This window comes from Filicampus tigris, chromosome 7 (genome assembly GCF_054856515.1).
Source record: "Filicampus tigris isolate MCC_2025a chromosome 7, RoL_Ftig_1.0, whole genome shotgun sequence".
In the NCBI taxonomy this organism is placed as follows: domain Eukaryota; kingdom Metazoa; phylum Chordata; class Actinopteri; order Syngnathiformes; family Syngnathidae; genus Filicampus; species Filicampus tigris.
Window position 1 is genome coordinate 16,052,750 of NC_141223.1, and position 17,896 is coordinate 16,070,645.

The window sequence follows — 17,896 nt, forward strand, 5'->3', positions numbered from 1 at the left end:
GTGATTCCCATCAAAACAGTGGAGAACAAGGGGGTTTAAAAGACTGGTCAAAGTACGTTATGAGCTGTGTTTTTATGTTTACGTTATGTTACCTTTTATGTTTACATTAACTGCACATTTTGATCAAAATTGCACTCTTTAAATTATAACTTGTTCAGAGAGCTTAGTTGGCTTAAAATGTCCGTTTTTTTCTTTTAGGGTTTTATATACATTTTAAATGTGTTTTTTATGTTTAACTTGAGGAAAATGGTCAGAAATGTGCAAATTAGTCTAAAAAACGATGTAAAAAATCATGATAAAATCGTGATCGTGATTTTATTTTTAAAAATCTTTATTTTTTCCCATGTTGCCCAACACTAAGTGCACTTCATTGACCATTTACTATTATGATAAAATTGGATGTTTGTTTTTTGTAGAACTATGTTTCTTTTTTCACAAAGTACAATTAACAACCCATTCGAATTGATTAGGAATTCGGTGGTTAAAAGGTAAACAAACATCGATCGTGGATTTGGGCTATGAGTTCAGCCTATTCTAGACAGACTCGTGGTGGTCGGTAAGCTACAATATAAGTCTGAAATTAGTGACGGTATTTACCGTACACCCCGGTATAATGAGGAGATTCAAAATTTGAATACCGCCCAACTCTACTGTATAAGATGTTAAAATGTCAATTGAAACATTGCCCGTATGGTTGATAAAGTTTTATAATGGCTCACGGATTATTTATTATTTTCTATGGAGATGATTAATACCAAATCCCAAAAAATTGGGGGCTGAGCAGCATCATGCATTGTGGTTTTTTTTTTTTTTTTGCAATGCCGTTATGTTGATGTACCCATATGCCTCTGTGGCCCACTGGTTTGAGAGACATGGCGTGTTTTGGTGCATGGGGCGCGAGTCCAGCAGGTGTTTGGCCTGTTTAAATAGAAGAGACCCTTCCCCCGCTTTCCCCCGCGTACCCATCGCAGAGACATCGTGTGGATTGGAGCAGGAAGCTTTGTGTCTGCTTTTATTCTATTGCTCACAAAGTGTGGGCGGCTGAAAGAGCGCAGGCAGGGATATCAAAGGATGCGGGACGACCCCCAAACCCAGTCCCCCGCCCCTTTTTATCCCTATGGGACAACATTGGGAGGAGAATTAGTCACAGACCCTCCCATCCATGGCTTTATTGAGCTACAGCAGCCAAGGCGCTTTCACCTCCACTTTAGGAGTCGCGATGAAGAGAGCGGCTGGAATTGTCTTTTTTCTTCCGCTTTGAGTGTCGTAGGGGCAGAAGGTGTCCCCCTGAGATGTGATGTCCCCTTTGTGCATGCAGCAGTAGCCATGTGTTCCTTTTCTGCACTGTACGCGTGTGTCTATGTGTGAGACGTATAATCCGCGCGTGCCCGTTTCGTCTTTGTCCACTGTCTATCTGCTCTTCAGGTGTTAGGTGTTGAAAGAGGAGTCGTCTTACCCCTAAATGTTTGTTTTGTACTGTGTGCTATCAGGCAAATGTCAAACAGTTGCACAGCTCCATGTTGGGACACTCAAAAATAACAAAAGACCACCTTTTGCTTTGGGTGGCTGAGGTTGGGGGGAGGTGAGATTGCTCAAAGCAAAGCTGCACTACTGTAGAGTGTACTCCACTGTTGTGTGTAAACATTTTGTAGGCATGTGTCATACAGAGACATATAGAAGTATAAGATCATCACCAATTTTCGCTACAGGAAGGGGATGAGTCACTCTGTGTGTACTGTAAATGTCAAAGACAGATTCCTGGAATGGTTCAAAGGGTTTCTAAACTATTTAAAATTCCACCTTTCCACAGATAACAAGAATGGCACCCAGTGGAAGGCAGACCTGTGGCAAGGCCAAACAAGTTTTAGAAACATTAACTGTGGAGTGCCACGTGTGTGTATGTTAATTAACGAGATACTTAATGGTTCATGGAAGACGGTGTAAAGCAGTAAACATATATTTTGAATGTGAGAGATGCCAAACAAGTCAAGGAAAGAACCGGGAAGTGACAATCACGAGTCTCCTCCCCCAAAACAGATGTCTGTGGTATTACCAAGACTGACCTATGAAAGGCAGCATATTGCCACTAGGCATCCAGACTGCCTGAAAATATTAAGGTGGGGAAAGAGTGGTGGAAGGGCTGTACGAATAATAAAGTTTTTGGGTGAAAAGTAATGGATTCAAATTGGAAATCTGATTATTTTGGGTGGAAAATTTAATTTTATTCCGAGCCCGTGTTGCTGAGCTTTTACTGCAGTTGTTGATTCAGTTTTAGTTTACTGTCAAAACAAGCACAGCATTCTAGCTATGTGAAGTTGAGCTAGCTCCCCACAGTTTCTCCAATGGATTTCACAAACCTTTGGACAGTTTTTACATTTGACAAAACTGATGAAGTACCTTGTTTTCCATGTTGATAACATTACAAATAGGAACCTATAGAAGCGAATTCCCGCCAGTAAAAAATAAAATAAAATAAATAAAAAATAAATTAATAAAGTTTTTCTTTGGAAGAAGCCCATTCCCGCCAGTTAAAAAAAAAAAATTCTTTGGAAGAAGCCCACCAGTAAAAAAAAAAACTTAATTTTTTTTTAAAAGCCCTGTTCCTGCCAGTAGATGTTTTTTTTTTTTTTAGAAGCCCCTTTCCACCAGTGGAGAAAAAAAGGGGCGGGGTAGGACCATAGGTATACCCACCTAGTGCGTGCAACCCTTTGCTTCAACGTAATGGGCTATATGCATAAAAGCCTATAAAACCACAACTCACACCATTTTAACACACGTTGTCAAATACGAGTACAATAATACTTTCATAAAGTAAACATTTGCATACCCTTTGAGTGCGACTTTCTGTAGCTCAAACAGTGATTGCCTGTGGATGGGGCTTGCACATGAAAGTTTTTTTTTTATACCAGCGGGACTAAAAAAAAAAAAAATCCACTGGCGGAAAAAAAAAAAAAAATTACTGGCGGGAATGGGCTTGCGTAGGATCCTGAATAATCCTGATCCTAAAGAAAAAAAATCTCTATGTATGAATGACTAACAATCATAATGTATCCCGGTGGGATAAAATAAATGATGTTGTGCTATGATGTTTTATTGTCTTGCTTGTTATGAATGAGATTTATACTTTGCCTTTAACCTTCATAGTTAGTCCATAATGGCACATTGGGCTGCTTTTACAGCATTTTGTGGTGTTTGGTGCCTTGTTAAAGGGCGATGCAAAAGCTTGTAACATGTACAATGTACCTAATACGTGTACTTTATCATGTGTAACTTCTAGGTGACTCACTCCTTTTCTTACTTAAACAGTCCCCGTCTTATTCATTACTGGACCTGATTTAGTTGCTCAGATCAGTAGTGTTACTTATATCTTGAATGTCAGCGGTGACGCAGCTTTCATTGCCCAGCAAACTGTTTCCGCTAAGTGGACATTTGATTACACTAGAGTACTACCAACAATGACAGGCTGGTTTGAATTCATAAAAAATCAAAGTAGAGAACCTCAACATCTTGCCTTTAATGGGATGAAGACCATTTGCTAACCTCGTGTGAGGAATTTGTCACATAATTGTTGTTTCCGGTTTCTGTGCCATTGCAGACATTTGTCACACATCGCAGCCTTTTGAGTAATCTTAAAGTTAGATTTAAATCAATATAAATGATCTAAATGTAAAAATGCCAATGTATTAAGTAGTAGTACTAGTAAAATACTATTATTGGTTGTGCTTTTTTTTTTTTTTTTTTTAATGTGCTGGAATTGATTTTATCATTAAATGCATTCCAGTGAATCCCACACTTAGTTCTTTGGTTCACACTTATTGCTTAATTCCAGAGCTGGGCATTCTACTGCAAATTGAGCATTTGTTATTCGTCATCCGTCTGCAGCATGGGTATCCTTCCGTCGTCCGTCATTCGCTTTTTTTCCGGGGGATGGGGTGTTAATAGTACCCATCTATAGGCTGGCCCGCGTCTAATTTTAAACGAGCTTCCGTCAGCGATTCCGACTAAACTCGAATATCATGCTTGGGTTACTCCCTCTACCCCCGCCCCCCCCCTTTCCCCTTCCAGACACAGTACAACAACACTAAGCGTTTTTTTTCCCTCCATCTCATTTTCGTCAAAGTGCATGCATGAGATGCACATAGCTGGTACCTCGCTTGCTGAATGTCATCTGTTCAATCGCCACGTTCAGACAAGCCCTTTATTCATACGCGCAACAGTATGCCCATATTTGGAAGTGCTGATGTAGTAGCCGACCAGGAAGTAAAAAGTGACGCTTTTCCCACTGGTTTACAAAATGTATCTTTCATTGGACATATAATTGCGTTACAGCAATGTCCGTGCGTTTCGTTTCAATCGGGCAAGTTAAATGTGGGGGCAACTCTGCCCGGTCAATCCATGCAAACGGGTTATTCCAAATGACTCAAAAATCAGAATTTTGACAATAACCTGAATATTGACAGCATGTAAACATAGTGTCTGTCCACTCACGCAGGGAAACGCGTTATCCCGAATGTTTCAGAAACCGTAATTTTGACCTTAAACTGGAATATTGACAGCATGTAAATGTAGTCCCTGCAGAAAAGACTGAAGTGATGATTATCTGTGCTGTGGAAACTTAAAAGCCTCTTGAGCAGTTAAGTGAGAAAGTTTAGTGAAATAAACTTGATCACTGGAAATTTTTATGATTAAAAGAAAATCTCATTGGAAAGCCCCAGTTGGACCCACAATTCAAAATAGTTAAATGTTGTATAATGGTTAGAGTCTTAGTTTAAGTGACTAAAATTACATGACTAAGGCTTTTGTGGTTGAATTGAAAATTATTATACACTAACAGTGGAGCAGCCTGCACATTTACATTCTGACCAATCAAGACACATTAATAATGGAATCTTTTTTTTCTTCTTCCTCTCTTGATTGTTCACAGGAGGGGAATGCAGTCCCTTATCTGCATACAATCGAAAAAGTCCCTGAAGTTTTTACCTAGTCAAATTGATACACAAATGAGCTGAGCAAAACTAATTCACATTCAACTTGTGCCTTTTAGGGACATTCCCTCGCGCCATTCTTTTCTGCAGCAACTCAGATCATTCTTGCTTTGAGTTCTTTCATATCCGCTGAAATACGACACTTCACTGGTCGCTTCATTAGGTACCAATGCTCAATATCATACAAGAGTTGTATCAACAACTGTGCCTTGACAAAGGAGGTCAGGTTTGATTATATTATTGTATGATTATTAGAAACAACTATCAGTTTGTTGCACCACCAGTTCTTAGAACAGTGAAAAGTACTCCAAATGCTTTTGACATTTTCCGTACAATTTCAATGAGGTATCAAAAAGACAAAATTCAGGAATTTGCAAGAGGTGGTGTATGCCTCTCTGAAGGTGTACAATAATGCCGATCCAAACTAGTATTGTTCCTCGTTGGTGCCTCATTCACAATCATTTTTTTCAATTTTAAATAATGTACTGTAAACGGTTACCTAGTGTGCAGGCAATATTGTAACCAAGTAACAACAAACAAGCAGTGGCATGCAAAGCAGTACTTCTGTAATGCAAAATGTTAAACCAAGGGGCAGAAAAAGGTCAGATGTGTATAGAAGCCAGCCAGATGGCGGCTTGCGGCTAACGTTAGCAGTCATCTACACTGTCTGGACTTTGATATCCCTTTTTTCGCCTAACTTCTTGTGTATGAGGTGTGTCGGAAACGTTCCAGGACGAGAGTCACAAACCCCTAACTACAAGTTTTCCTTGCCACTATGGGCCAGATGATCAACCATCATGCTTACAAAAATCCTACATTTATCAAATTTTCTTCAAGTTCAAGTTCTGAACTGAACTGAATTTCTTGAGTTAAAAGTGGTCGAGCCTGAATTTGAGTTATGAGTAAGCCTCAGAAATGTCACCGCTTAAGAAAAGTGTGTGTGTGTGGGGTGTGTGTGTGTGGGGGGGGTGTGGGGGTGTGTGTGTGTGTGTGAGTGTTGAAGCAGTACTGTAATGCTCTCGTATGTGGACAATGAGCACTCTCTACTTTGCATGGTTGTCTGATTATGACAAAAATTCCCCATCTTAACTTCCTATGGAATTCTATCAGAAATTTACTGTACATTTACAGGAATCCCCCATTTACAACACTATTTATATTTATGGCCTAGCTGCCTACAAGTTTTTTTTCATGCAAATAATGCAGTAATTCTAGCTACTGCGTTTGCATAGATTCCATCTTAAAGAGAAAGTCAGAAATGTTCTTTACCACTAACCTGTTCTATGCATCCCCACTAGTCTTTGCGGAGTATGACTTATGCAGCAAAATCCAACCGTTTTCATCCACCTCAAGGTGGCAGCCATTTTCCCACTAGTGTGAAAAAACCCCAACATAAAATCATTCAGCCCTAACTGAGGACCGCCTGTATTGTGCAAATGTGTAAAGGGACATTTTGGTGTTCCCACTAACGTCATGGCTGCTAAAAATGAAGTGGCATATGGAGCGTGCCTCACACTCTTGTGTTTGTTTACATCTTGTAGTTACCTCCTTGAGCATGCTCCTGCTGCTGAGCTCATCACACGGCCGTGGGCGTAAAGCGAGGGGGCCTTGTTGTGCGTGGGAGGCCTGTTTAGACTTGGGATTGGCAGGCATGTGCACGAGCATGTCGTAGCCCCTGACCCCTCTCATCCTCCCAGGAGACATCTTCGCTACCCGTTGTTGTTAATAGCCGAGATGATGTTCCCATGTTTTGTTTTCTTCCCTCCCTCATTCCCTTTCCTCACTATGCCTGCCCCGCCATTCCTCCCCTCCCCCGCACACTCACCTCCACTGTTTGCTTGTTTACATCCACCTTAGTAGTAAAAATTTGGTGGAACGGGCGCCTGACAAATTGAACCGTGAGCTCACGTGCGTTTTCATGAGGCGGCATGCCGTTCGCCCTTGTGCAGCTGCTCTCTCGCGTAACGCCGTGTGATGTCATCAAGGTCTACTCACACCATCGCAGCGAGTCAGAGTCGTCCGTTGGCACCCCGCCCCCCTTTTCCCAACCGTTGCAACAACGCCTACCGAGAGGGCCCGCATGTTCAGAGCGGAGACTGGAATGACTGTGAGGAAAGGGGAAGAGGTTGGAATGCTTAGCAACGGAGCATTTACTTAGAGAAGATGGTCAGGGACAAGTGAATGCATGTGCACATTTTCCCCTCCTTTTAAATGTGCATAATGGTTGCATTTCAAACATGTGATTTCTTGCTCACTCATCTGGGTGATGTTACTTTTACCTGGCTGGTAGTCATTTACATGTGCAAGACCGCACTCGCAAAGCAGATGCATTGCAAACTGGGCCAACAAGGCCTCAAGTGCATCCCTGCACAGTAACTGCTATAAATAAACATGATAAAAAGACATCCTCACCTCAACTCCTAAGCGCACACGCACTCTTCAGTTGAAAATGTAAAGGCGCACAGTGGGTGCCAAAGGTCGTCTTTCACTACATACATACAGTAAACTTGAAAAGGGGAGCAAAGATATGTTCAGATTTTCTTTTTTCATTGTATTCAACCACCCTTTATGACAATTTTTGTTCGTTGAGTGTAGACTGTAGAGGAGAGGCAAGACAGAAAATTGTATTGATCAACAATCAATTCCACCCAATTGTCAGTTAATCGATTCAAATACACTGTTATACCCTCTCTAATTCATTGCCAACAAAGGTAGCTGGGTAGAGGCGTTTAATCCCATGAGGGGAAGAGTATTGGAAAGCCCATACAGGAACAAAAAACAACGGGTAATGCAGTGTGTTTGCATTTCGTTTTGATCGTTTTACGTTTTCCTAATAGTTATAGACATGTTAATTTTATTCTCTTACTTAGCTTCATGAATAGGGGTGAGTATCAATAAGATTTTATCGATACTTCTACTCTTAACGATACTGCTTAGCGATCTGGCGCCTTAACGGTGTGCTTATCAGTACTTTTTTTTTGTTTGTTTAGAAAAACACCAAAACAAACATATTAGAACTCACGTTGCTTTTTCTCTTTTTTTTAAATAAATGTTTTTGTCTTGCATCTACAATGACATTAATGTAAAATAAATAAACAGTTAGACGAGACCCAAGAGGTAGAAGGTGCAAAATAACGTTCATATTGCCTAAATCAATCAAAACTTGATTTGAGTGATTTCTCCAAGACTGTTAACAAAAACGTAAGGGTGGAGCTTATTGATACAGCAGTTTTTTAAAAATTCAGCCCCGGGGCCAGTTTGGTACAGGGGCTCAGTATTCATGAGTAGAGTAAACTATTAGATACCACCCAGTGTAAAAATGCTTTGCCCTTTGTGGTGGTGTAGCACTGCATTGCATGATGCTAAAATGTGTTCAGAATAATTTGACTCTGTCATGTGGTTAAGGGAATCACAATTCTAGATGATCAATAATCTCCCGCAAGGGAGTATTATGCACAGAAAACCACAACGGCAACTACAATAAACATATTGTTAAATTATTACATCTTTAAAATAGAGCACTAGCATTTCCTTCCGCACTTTTGTGGTCAGTTGTTGTCGACATCCTGTCTGCCTCATATATTGATGATGCTAGCTCTTCAGAATCCTTAAATCAGCTCCTATTCAGTCATATCTTTGAAACCTGAGTCACAATTGAGACATTTGATTGTGCTGGTGTGACTTATGACTTATAACCAAGCACCTAAACATGTGACTGCTTCCCCTCAGGGATCCTGCAAACATTGCAGGCGTTGTGTTAGTCACTGAGTGCAATCTGAATGTTCGCAATTCATTTTATCCTCTGTGGTTTGAACCCTTACCGTGTGCATTAATGAATCAATCGATTGATTGTTTGCTCTTTAAAATGTCACTTTGACTTCAGTTTCCTGAAGCCCTCTGTAATATTATCACATTGCTTATTCAACCAACCATGTATTGGCAGTCTATTTACTATCATACAGGAAAGTGAACGTCTCAAAGCCCTCATATCTTCTTAACCATTACATTCATCATCGAATGGCTAACTGATCTTTGTCTTACTCAAGAGTGACTCAAGTGTTGCAAATCTGACAAATATGTACACAGATGGATGCCAACTATTTGGTCAGAAAGTATTTAATTGCCTTTCTTCTGTTTATTTCTTTTTAGGAAGAAGTATTTGGAGGATTTGGAACAAGCACTGAGCAAAAAAGAATACCAAGTCCATCAACAACCACTTCAGGTACTGAAACCACTTCTAATTATTATTATTATTATTATTTTTTTACCTCTGCCATGTCTTTCCCCCTCGTTTGTGCGGAACTTCCTGTGTACACCTTTTGATATACTGTATAAACAGGACTTTGTCCCAGACGGTTAGATTATCTTTGAAGGATATTTCCATAAAATAAAAGCGACATCGTGAAAATGACAAAAAACGCAGTTGTTTAAAAGCGCAATAACTTCTGTTGTTCTGTGCAAGTTCGGGAGCTGTCGCATCTTATCTGTTTTGGGGTGTGTAACAGATTTGGGAGAGGTTACAATTTAGCATTTTGTCTTTTTCTGAGATCCTATTAGACCATGTTGTAATTTACCAGGCTTATGTCGAGTATTATTATCTCTTGGATTCCCGTGAATATTCTCTGTTCTCTCTCTTAAATGCAGAAATAATTAAATGAAATGTCATCCATTTAGTTTGTAGTAGTTGACCTAATGTTTTATCAGGATGTCTATTTTTGTGTTGCTGTTTTTATTTAAACACATGAATTATAAAGAGTAATACCTGTAGTGTCTGTAATAAAGACTAACATTTTCCCCTTTAAATTGTGCTTTGGATTTATCAGCGGGCCCACCCATTCAAGAGAAGAAGCCAAGAGGACGTCCGCCACGCGCTCTCACTGCCCAAAAAGCTGCTGCTGCAGGTCGACTTTCCCCCTCTTCCTTTCTCTCCCCCACACAGGCCAAACCTGAAGGTCCTGAAAGACCAGCAGAGAAGGTGAAAAGGCTGCCTGGAAGGCCACCTGGCACTGGGGAAAAGCGAAGAGGCCGTCCCCCATCCTCAAGTTCCAAAAAACCTTGGAGTACAGGCAGTCATGTGGCAGCAGAGGACAGTAGACAAGCCGGGTCTGAGTCAAGCGTGGACAACGAGGAAGACAGAGGTGACAAAGGTGCAAAGAGAGCACCGCTGGGCTCTGCTCAGCCGCCTGATCTACCCCAAGGTGGGCGGGGTGATTCCAAAGTTCCCAACCTGAAGAGAGCAACTTCACTGACATCATTCAAGTCCCGGCTCAAGGCGTTGCCCGGCGTGCCTCGACGTAGGCGTGGACGCCCCCCCTCAGCAGAGCGTCTCAAAGCTGAGGCGGCAGCGGCGGCTCAGCTGTCCACCTCCACTGAATGTGGGGAAGGAAAACATAAAGCCTGCAAGGGTGGGGACAGAGGAGCAGAACCACAGCAGCCCATGCTGACTCATGTGAATACAGGGGAAGACCAGGACTCTTCCAATCTTCCCTCCTCGCCATCTGCTTCAATGCCGGACCGGGCGGTAGGACTCCGAAAAAGCCCCCGACACAGGAAACCCGTCAGGATCGTCCCACCGTCCAAGCGCACTGATGCGACCATTGCCAAACAGCTTCTGCAGCGTGCTAAGAAAGGAGCGCAGAAACGAATGGAGAAGGAAGCTGTGGCAGGTGGCACAGGTGCCTTTGAGGCTGGTATTCGGAAGACGCAGCTGAAGAACATCAGGCAGTTTATCATGCCTGTGGTCAGTACCGTCTCCCTTCGCATCATCAAAACACCAAAGCGCTTCATCGAAGACGAAGGCAACTTCTTGTCCCCTCACCCCCATATGAAGATCGCACGGTTGGAGGCCCCAAGCTCATCAGTTTCCACATCCACACAACCTACCCCTACTATTTCTTCCCCCCCCTTGCCGGCGGTGGCCTCCACTACAGCGGCCGCCACCAGCACTGGTACTACTGCACCCATGGAGTCCCTCCCTCCTCCTCCACCTCCAGCACCCGTTCCTGCCGCTCCACCAACAACCGACAGTTTGCTCAATAGCAATACCGACAACGCGGCCAATGGGCGATTCAGCAGTAGCGCGGCTTCTTGCGGATCAAGTGCCGTGTCACAGCATTCGTCGCAGCTTTCCTCTGCAGAGTCTTCCAGATCCAGCAGCCCCACTTTGGACGACTCCTCGTGCGACTCTCAGGCGTCCGAGGCCACGCAAGCATTGTCGGAGCCCGAGGAACTGTCTCCTTCCTCGCAGGGAGAGAGGGAGCCTAACCTGTTACACAGCTCCCAGCCTCCCTCGCCCCCCTCGGAGCCGGAGCGTGTTTTAGCCAAGAGGAGTCGCCGTGGCCGGAGAGGGCAGGGGGTGAGTCGAGGGACTCAAGCCCAGACTGCGAGGGAGACGTTAGCTACCAGCGCCAAAAAGCCAATCATCAGCCCACCCACTGGAGTGCTAATGTCTTCCTCTGCACTTCTAAACTCACAACAAGTGTCATCCACGGCCTCTTCTTCTTCCTCTCCTCCACCTCCTCCACTCCTCACACCACCGCAGCCTCCCCAGTCAGCCTCATCTAGTACAGCTGCTATTAGTGAGCATCATTCTCAGTCACCCTGGTTGCCACACCCCATCCCTCCATTTATGTCTGGGTCATCAGTGCTATCCAACATGTCAGACAAAAGGAGCCGCTCCATCCTGAGAGAGCCTACCTTCCGCTGGACGTCCCTGTCCCACCCTGAATACCAGTACTTCTCCTCTGCCAAGTACGCCAAGGAGGGCCTCATTCGGAAACCAGTTTTTGACAACTTCCGTCCTCCCCCTCTCACTGCTCAGGACGTCGGCCTGCTGCCTCAAAGTGTCAGCGGAGTAAGCGGGGCTGCTCCGGTTGCCTTCTCCACACAAAGTGGCGGATCAGGAACGGGGACCCGCCTGTTTGCCCCTCATCACTCTCACAGCCACCACCAGCATCCCTCCTCATCCCGCTTTGATGCACCTCTCCAGAAGCGTAGCCCGCTGCTGCGCGCCCCGCGTTTTACGGCCAGTGAAGCCCACTATAGGATATTCGAGTCTGTAACACTGCACTCGTCCTCTGGCAGCAGCCCGGGCTCGCTTTCCTCCCGCCAGAAATCATCGAGCTCCAGCAGAAGCTCGCGGCATAAGAGACGCCTGATGACGGGACTATTACGTGGCCAAATGCGGTCTCCTTCCCACTCAATGACCAGGCGTAGCAGTCAAATCGGGGGCCGGATGTCTGTGGGGAGAGGATCCTCTGAGTCGGCGCTGTCTGACTCGGTCCCCAGTAGTAACCCCAGCTCCTTGCCAGGGGGCACTGCTACTCCACTAGCTACTAGTGCCTTAACTCCTGCTCCTTTCGGCAATTTCTCCGTTTCCATGGGTCTGGCCTCACAGGGGATACCTGACAGCAGGAGAGGGCAAGGTGGAAATCCGCCACCTCCTTTGTCAACGACATCATCTGCAGCTTCGCCACTTTTCCCCCTCTTTCCTGCCAGTGACCAGGACACAGGGCGAGGAGCTGGAAAAGGAAGTAAAGAGAAAATCATGTCAGCTCCCCAGGAGCCTGCTCCAAAGGACAAAGAAAGGGATGCTGAGAAACACAGAGAGAAGGAAAATAAGAAGGAAGGGAGGAAGGATGTGGAGAAAAGGAGTATGGTTACGACTCCAGATGGCTCCCCTATTGTGCCCTCCAGCCTCTTTATAGATGGGAGGGACTCAGAAGATGCTCTTTTATCTCTTGCTCCAAAAAAGGCTCCAGGGAGAAGAAAATCAATGTCAGTTGATGCGGTAACAGACACTCCAACCACTGAGGTGCGTGGTCTCCATGCCCCTGCTCCCAATTCCATTGCTAAGGAGCGTTTTCCTAAGAAAGGGAAATCCGGTGAGAAGGGAGCAGATATGGAGGATGGTGAAAACGAAGACGAGAATCAAAGTGCTCCCAGCCAGCAGACGGTCAGCCTTCCAGTTCAGCCAAGCAAACAACATCTCCCGGTCTCCTCGCTTGGATCAGTGCTGGAGCAAGCGGAAAAACAACCTGCAGCCGACAAACGCGTTGTTGGACTTCTAAGAAAGGCCAAAGCCCAGCTCTTTGAGATAAAGAAGAGCAAGCTAAAGCCTGCGGACCAAACCAAGGTCCAGGTTAGTTTTTATATAAACGCATAAGCATATCTCTCTGTTTCCCCATGCAGCTATAATCAAGTGTTTTTTTTTAGTATACAAACATAAATCTGCATTTGTACTTATAGTGAAACCTGATGATTGGAAAGCCCCACAGAGGGTGTTGCTTGAGGGGAATTCTGTTAGCTTCATACATTATGCACAAAGCAGCACAGCCTGTGATTTTGAAAGCATTCCTTTGAACAGACCTTCCCTCGGTTCTTCTCCAGCTAATATCTTGATTCATTGGACATAAGCGGTCATTGCACTCGTACGAGCGTTGGGCCATCTTATAGAGTTGACCTTGAGTTTTCATTTGCATTATTTTTCCATTGAAGCAGGCACCGATGGATCTTTGTTTGAACAGAGTATAACAATCTGTCCTACTTGTTTTGTTGTTGGGAGCAGAGTCAAGAGAGTGACTCTTCAGAGACCTCCGTACACAGTCCACGTATCAAGCATGTTTGCCGTCGTGCAGCTGTGGCTCTTGGTCGTAATCGTGCAGTGTTCCCTGATGATATGCCCACACTTAGTGCCTTGCCCTGGGAGGAGAAGAAGAAGATCCTGTCTTCCATGGGGAATGATGGTGAGAGAAAAAAATGGGAAACATTTCATCTTTTCTGGCTTCCAATTTTCTTGTATTGATTAATTTGATGAATAATGATACTTTCGTTAGACTAATTTCATCATATTTAGTATGGTATGGTACGTGTAAACATGTAGTCTACATCCTTCAGTTTAGGGATCCTCTGCCCTGCCCCCCCCCCCCCCCCAATCCCCCCAAAATACCACCTGAACTTGGATAATGAATATAAAGTCTTCCCGCTATTGGGTAATATGTTTTAGCGGGCAAAACATTTATCTTTCCAAGGCATTGAGTAGCATTTAATTTCGTAAAAAACATGAGATGGGCTGTCAAAATGAAATCCAAGAATACTTAAACATTCAGTGAAATCAAATTTAAAAAACGAAAAATCTTTGCTATCTTTGACAGCATGTAAGACGAAACATTTGTGACTTGTCCGTAAATGAATTCAAGAGCTAAAAAAATAACTCGTTCTTGAATTAAAGGTTGTCTTTGCATAAGATAATCAAAGCAGTGACACAGCAGAAGCCTAGAAGCAGGTCGACACAAAGTTGGTTACCTTTTGAAAATGTGACTACTTTTTGGCTGAGTGGTGTATGTCAAATAGTTGATGAACCTGGAGCCAAGAACATTTGAATGTATTCCCTTCCATTGTGGTCCATTTAAAGATGTGTCATTTTCCTCTCTTCAGACAAGTCATCAGTAGCAGGCTCAGAGGAGGCCGAGCCTCAATCCCCACCCATAAAGCCACGGGAGACACGGCAAAAGGCTGTTCAAGAAGCTCCTCCCAAAAAGGGTCGACGGTCACGACGCTGCGGCCAGTGTTCAGGTTGCCAGGTCCCTGAAGATTGTGGGGTCTGTACCAACTGTCTTGACAAACCCAAGTTTGGGGGGCGGAACATCAAAAAGCAGTGCTGCAAGTAAGTCTTAGTAGAACAGTGTTATTTATAGGGACACTTTTTCCAAACTGAGTACAGATACTTAATAACGCCATTATAGATTGCAGTTGTGGTGAAAATGTTTGATTTTGATCAAATATTGTTCAAAAAGACAAACTTTTCTTGAACATGGTATATGTTTCACACAAATAATAAAATTTTTGGAGTGACAGCGTGCCATTACTAATACTGTGACAACACTGACAGAATATATCCCATATTAGAAGCCAAAATAGACCCAATGAAATGAATCAGTACAACTTTGATCGTATGTGTTGACTACAGCATTCCAAATACAAATGTTAATTCCTCTTTAATCCATTGTGTAATAATGCACAGGAAGAAATTAACACATTCACTTTCATTCACAAAGTGCACCTGAACACAGCACATGCAGCTATTGCATGACTGCTTATGTAAACAAGAAAGGCGCCTGCACTAAACCGCAAGCCAGGATTAATTACTCGACAAACACATAAAAAATACTGTGGAACAAAAAATTACAACAAAAGTGACACAGAGACTGCAACACAGTATCATCTGCACCACACACGAACAACTGAAAATTAGCTCAGTGTGGAAAAACTCAGTTTGTGCTATAACAATTAACAAACCCTGTCATGAGCAAATTAGTCTGGATAATACAAAACACAAGCATAGTATGAACAGCTAATTTTCATCCATCCCAGACCATCAAAGAAAGGCGACTCACCACAGTGTGCATGAGGAATGCAGTAGGAGACGAGGCTTGCGAAACAAGTTGGTTGCCGACACCACAACTTGCGGGGTGACCGTTTTGCGGAGTCATTATTTGTAGTTGCCTAAAGGGTCAGCCATGTCCTTAAAGTATCACCACACATGCATGGCTGACATAGCTCCTACCCAGAAGGTCTATGTCAGGCTAGTGATGTTTGAGTGCGTATAGTATCTGAGAATTGTTACGAGTACCAATAGCGTCGGTACCTCGTGGCATCCCTAGTTACAAAACAGGTAGTCTTGAATGTCACTATATAACAAATCATCAAACAATGCAACATATTACAGGAAGTCCTCAAATTATGACTTACGTTTCGACTTTAGGCCGCCCGTGTCTCCTACGCCATTTTGTCCCCAGTACCATAGCGACTGCGTTTACATGCAGTCAATATTCAGGTTAAAGCAACACTGTGTGTATGTATGTATGTCAGTTTTTGTTGATTATGGCGGCGCCAGGTGGACAAAAGCGGTAGTGTTTTGACAAAAGTCAGCCACATTTCCCATGCGCACCAGCGCGTAGTGTCGTGAAATCCTTAGCTCTCGTCGGCCTGCAAGTTGGACTGAATTACATTTCTATTTCCAGTGGCTGTGTGAAAGATGAATAGCGATAAGCCAATGAATCAAATTTTGTTTAAACAATACTGTTGTTTTTTGTTTTGTTTGTTTTGGGGCTTCTGTCACGACACCAGTAATAGCGCGTAGACGTTCGAATCGACTTCTGTCCTTATAGCGAAAGGAGGAAGTGAGTATGCCGTAAAGCAATTTAGGACATTTATTATTGTTTTTGTGTGCTAGGGTTGCTCCCATCCTTCTCAAAGTTGCTTAGTGCCAGTAAAAACGATACATTTGTGCTGCGCCTCTGAGTTTGTTTACCTCTGCTTGTGTATTTACGGTGGGTTGCATGCCAAACACCGCACTTCATACAAGCACTTCCTGTACTACAAAGACCAGTATTCCTTGCGGTGGAGCATGCGCAGAGTGTTTTGATCGTGTCTGTGCGCGCGCCAGAAGTATCTTTGCCTTTTTCGCCCTCCTCCTTCTCCATCCACCTCTCAGCAGTAATGCTAAGTACAGCACCTTATGTTTTTATTTAAATGTATTTTCGGGGTTTTTATACCAAGCATTGTGATGTAAATGCCGACTTTAACGGTGAAATCCGACATACGCGGAAATTCAGGTTACATCGCCAGCATAGCAACGGAACTCGTTCGTAAATCGAGGACTTCCTGTACAAATGAAAAGAGTCGATTTTTGTCCCCGTCTACAGGATGAGAAAGTGTCAGGACTTGCAGTGGATGCCGTCAAAGCTGTTTCTTCAGAAGCAGGGAAAAGGTAAGAAGGACAAAAAGAGGAACAGGTTAGCTGAGAAGAAGGAGGGTCTCAATCCAGTTAAAGGACAGAACTTGGAATCTGGCACCAAGCCGACTACTGCACCGCCAAAGGAGGAACCGCCCTACAAAAAGAGTGAAATTCCTCCTCCCAACCCAGGCGAGGAGAAGTCAAAACAGGAGTCACCACCGCAACGATCCTCTCCAGCTCCGTCATCCTCTCCTTCCCCGGATGAATCCCCACAAACCACCAGCACGTTGACAGCCCAGGCTCAGTCTCGTGACTCCAAGCAGCCCTCTGTCTCGAGCAGCATCCCTAGCAAGAAGGGCCAAAAAGCGCAGCAACCAGCATCGTCGTCCTCCTCCTCTTCCTCGTCACCTTCCTCGTCCAGCTCGTCATCCTCATCGTCTTCTTCATCGTCCTCTTCCTCATCCTCGGCCCAGAATTCCCCCGCCCCTTCCCCGTCTATGCCCTCTCATCCTCAACCTTCCCAACAGCCGCAGGGGCCACCGAGCGGTCAGGCACCCATAAGGAAAGACGCCTCACCCAAGATTCCATTAAGCGAGCCCAAGAAGAAGATTCAGCAGCAATCGCCGCAACAGCACAGTTCAACAACAGCAGCATCAGATACAAGTAAGAGACTGGCGATACTTTTTGTCTGCTTTTTAGCACTGTACAGCCATCATTACGGGCTGTCTGTTTTCCACAGAAATTATGCGCGCATCAGCCATGCGGAGATTGTGTAAAATAGTGTCCAAAGAAACTATCCATCCATTCATTATCGATACAGATTGTCCTCACAAGGGTCGCGGAGAGTGCTGGAGCCTATCCCAGCTGTCTTTGGGCAGTAGGCGGGGGACACCCTGAACTGGTTGCCAGCCAATCGCAGGGCACACTGAGACAAACAAACATCCACGCTCACAATCACACCTAGGGGCAATTTAGAGTGTCCAATTAACCTACCATGCATGTTTTTGGAATGTGGGAGGAAACCGGTGTACCCGGAGAAAACCCACGCAGGCACGGGGAGAACATGCAAACCCCACACAGGGAGGCCGGAGCCGGGATCGAACCCACGACCTCTGAACTGTGAGGCGGACGTGCTAACCAGTCGAACACCGTGCCGCCCCAAAGAAACTAAAGT

General features: G+C 44.3%; 1 protein-coding gene across 3 annotated transcripts in view; it reads left to right on the plus strand.

Annotated features, from left to right (window-relative positions):
• kmt2a (lysine (K)-specific methyltransferase 2A) overlaps window positions 1–17,896 on the plus strand; it is a 64,274-nt gene that overhangs the window by 12,397 nt on the left and 33,981 nt on the right. For all 3 annotated transcript variants that reach the window (XM_086035259.1, XM_086035261.1, XM_086035260.1), the window contains exons 2-6: window positions 9,135–9,207; window positions 9,809–13,125; window positions 13,552–13,729; window positions 14,421–14,649; window positions 16,691–17,385. In XM_086035259.1, the coding sequence (XP_085891385.1) occupies window positions 9,135–9,207; window positions 9,809–13,125; window positions 13,552–13,729; window positions 14,421–14,649; window positions 16,691–17,385 (4,492 nt within the window). The remainder of the gene's footprint in view (window positions 1–9,134; window positions 9,208–9,808; window positions 13,126–13,551; window positions 13,730–14,420; window positions 14,650–16,690; window positions 17,386–17,896) is intronic.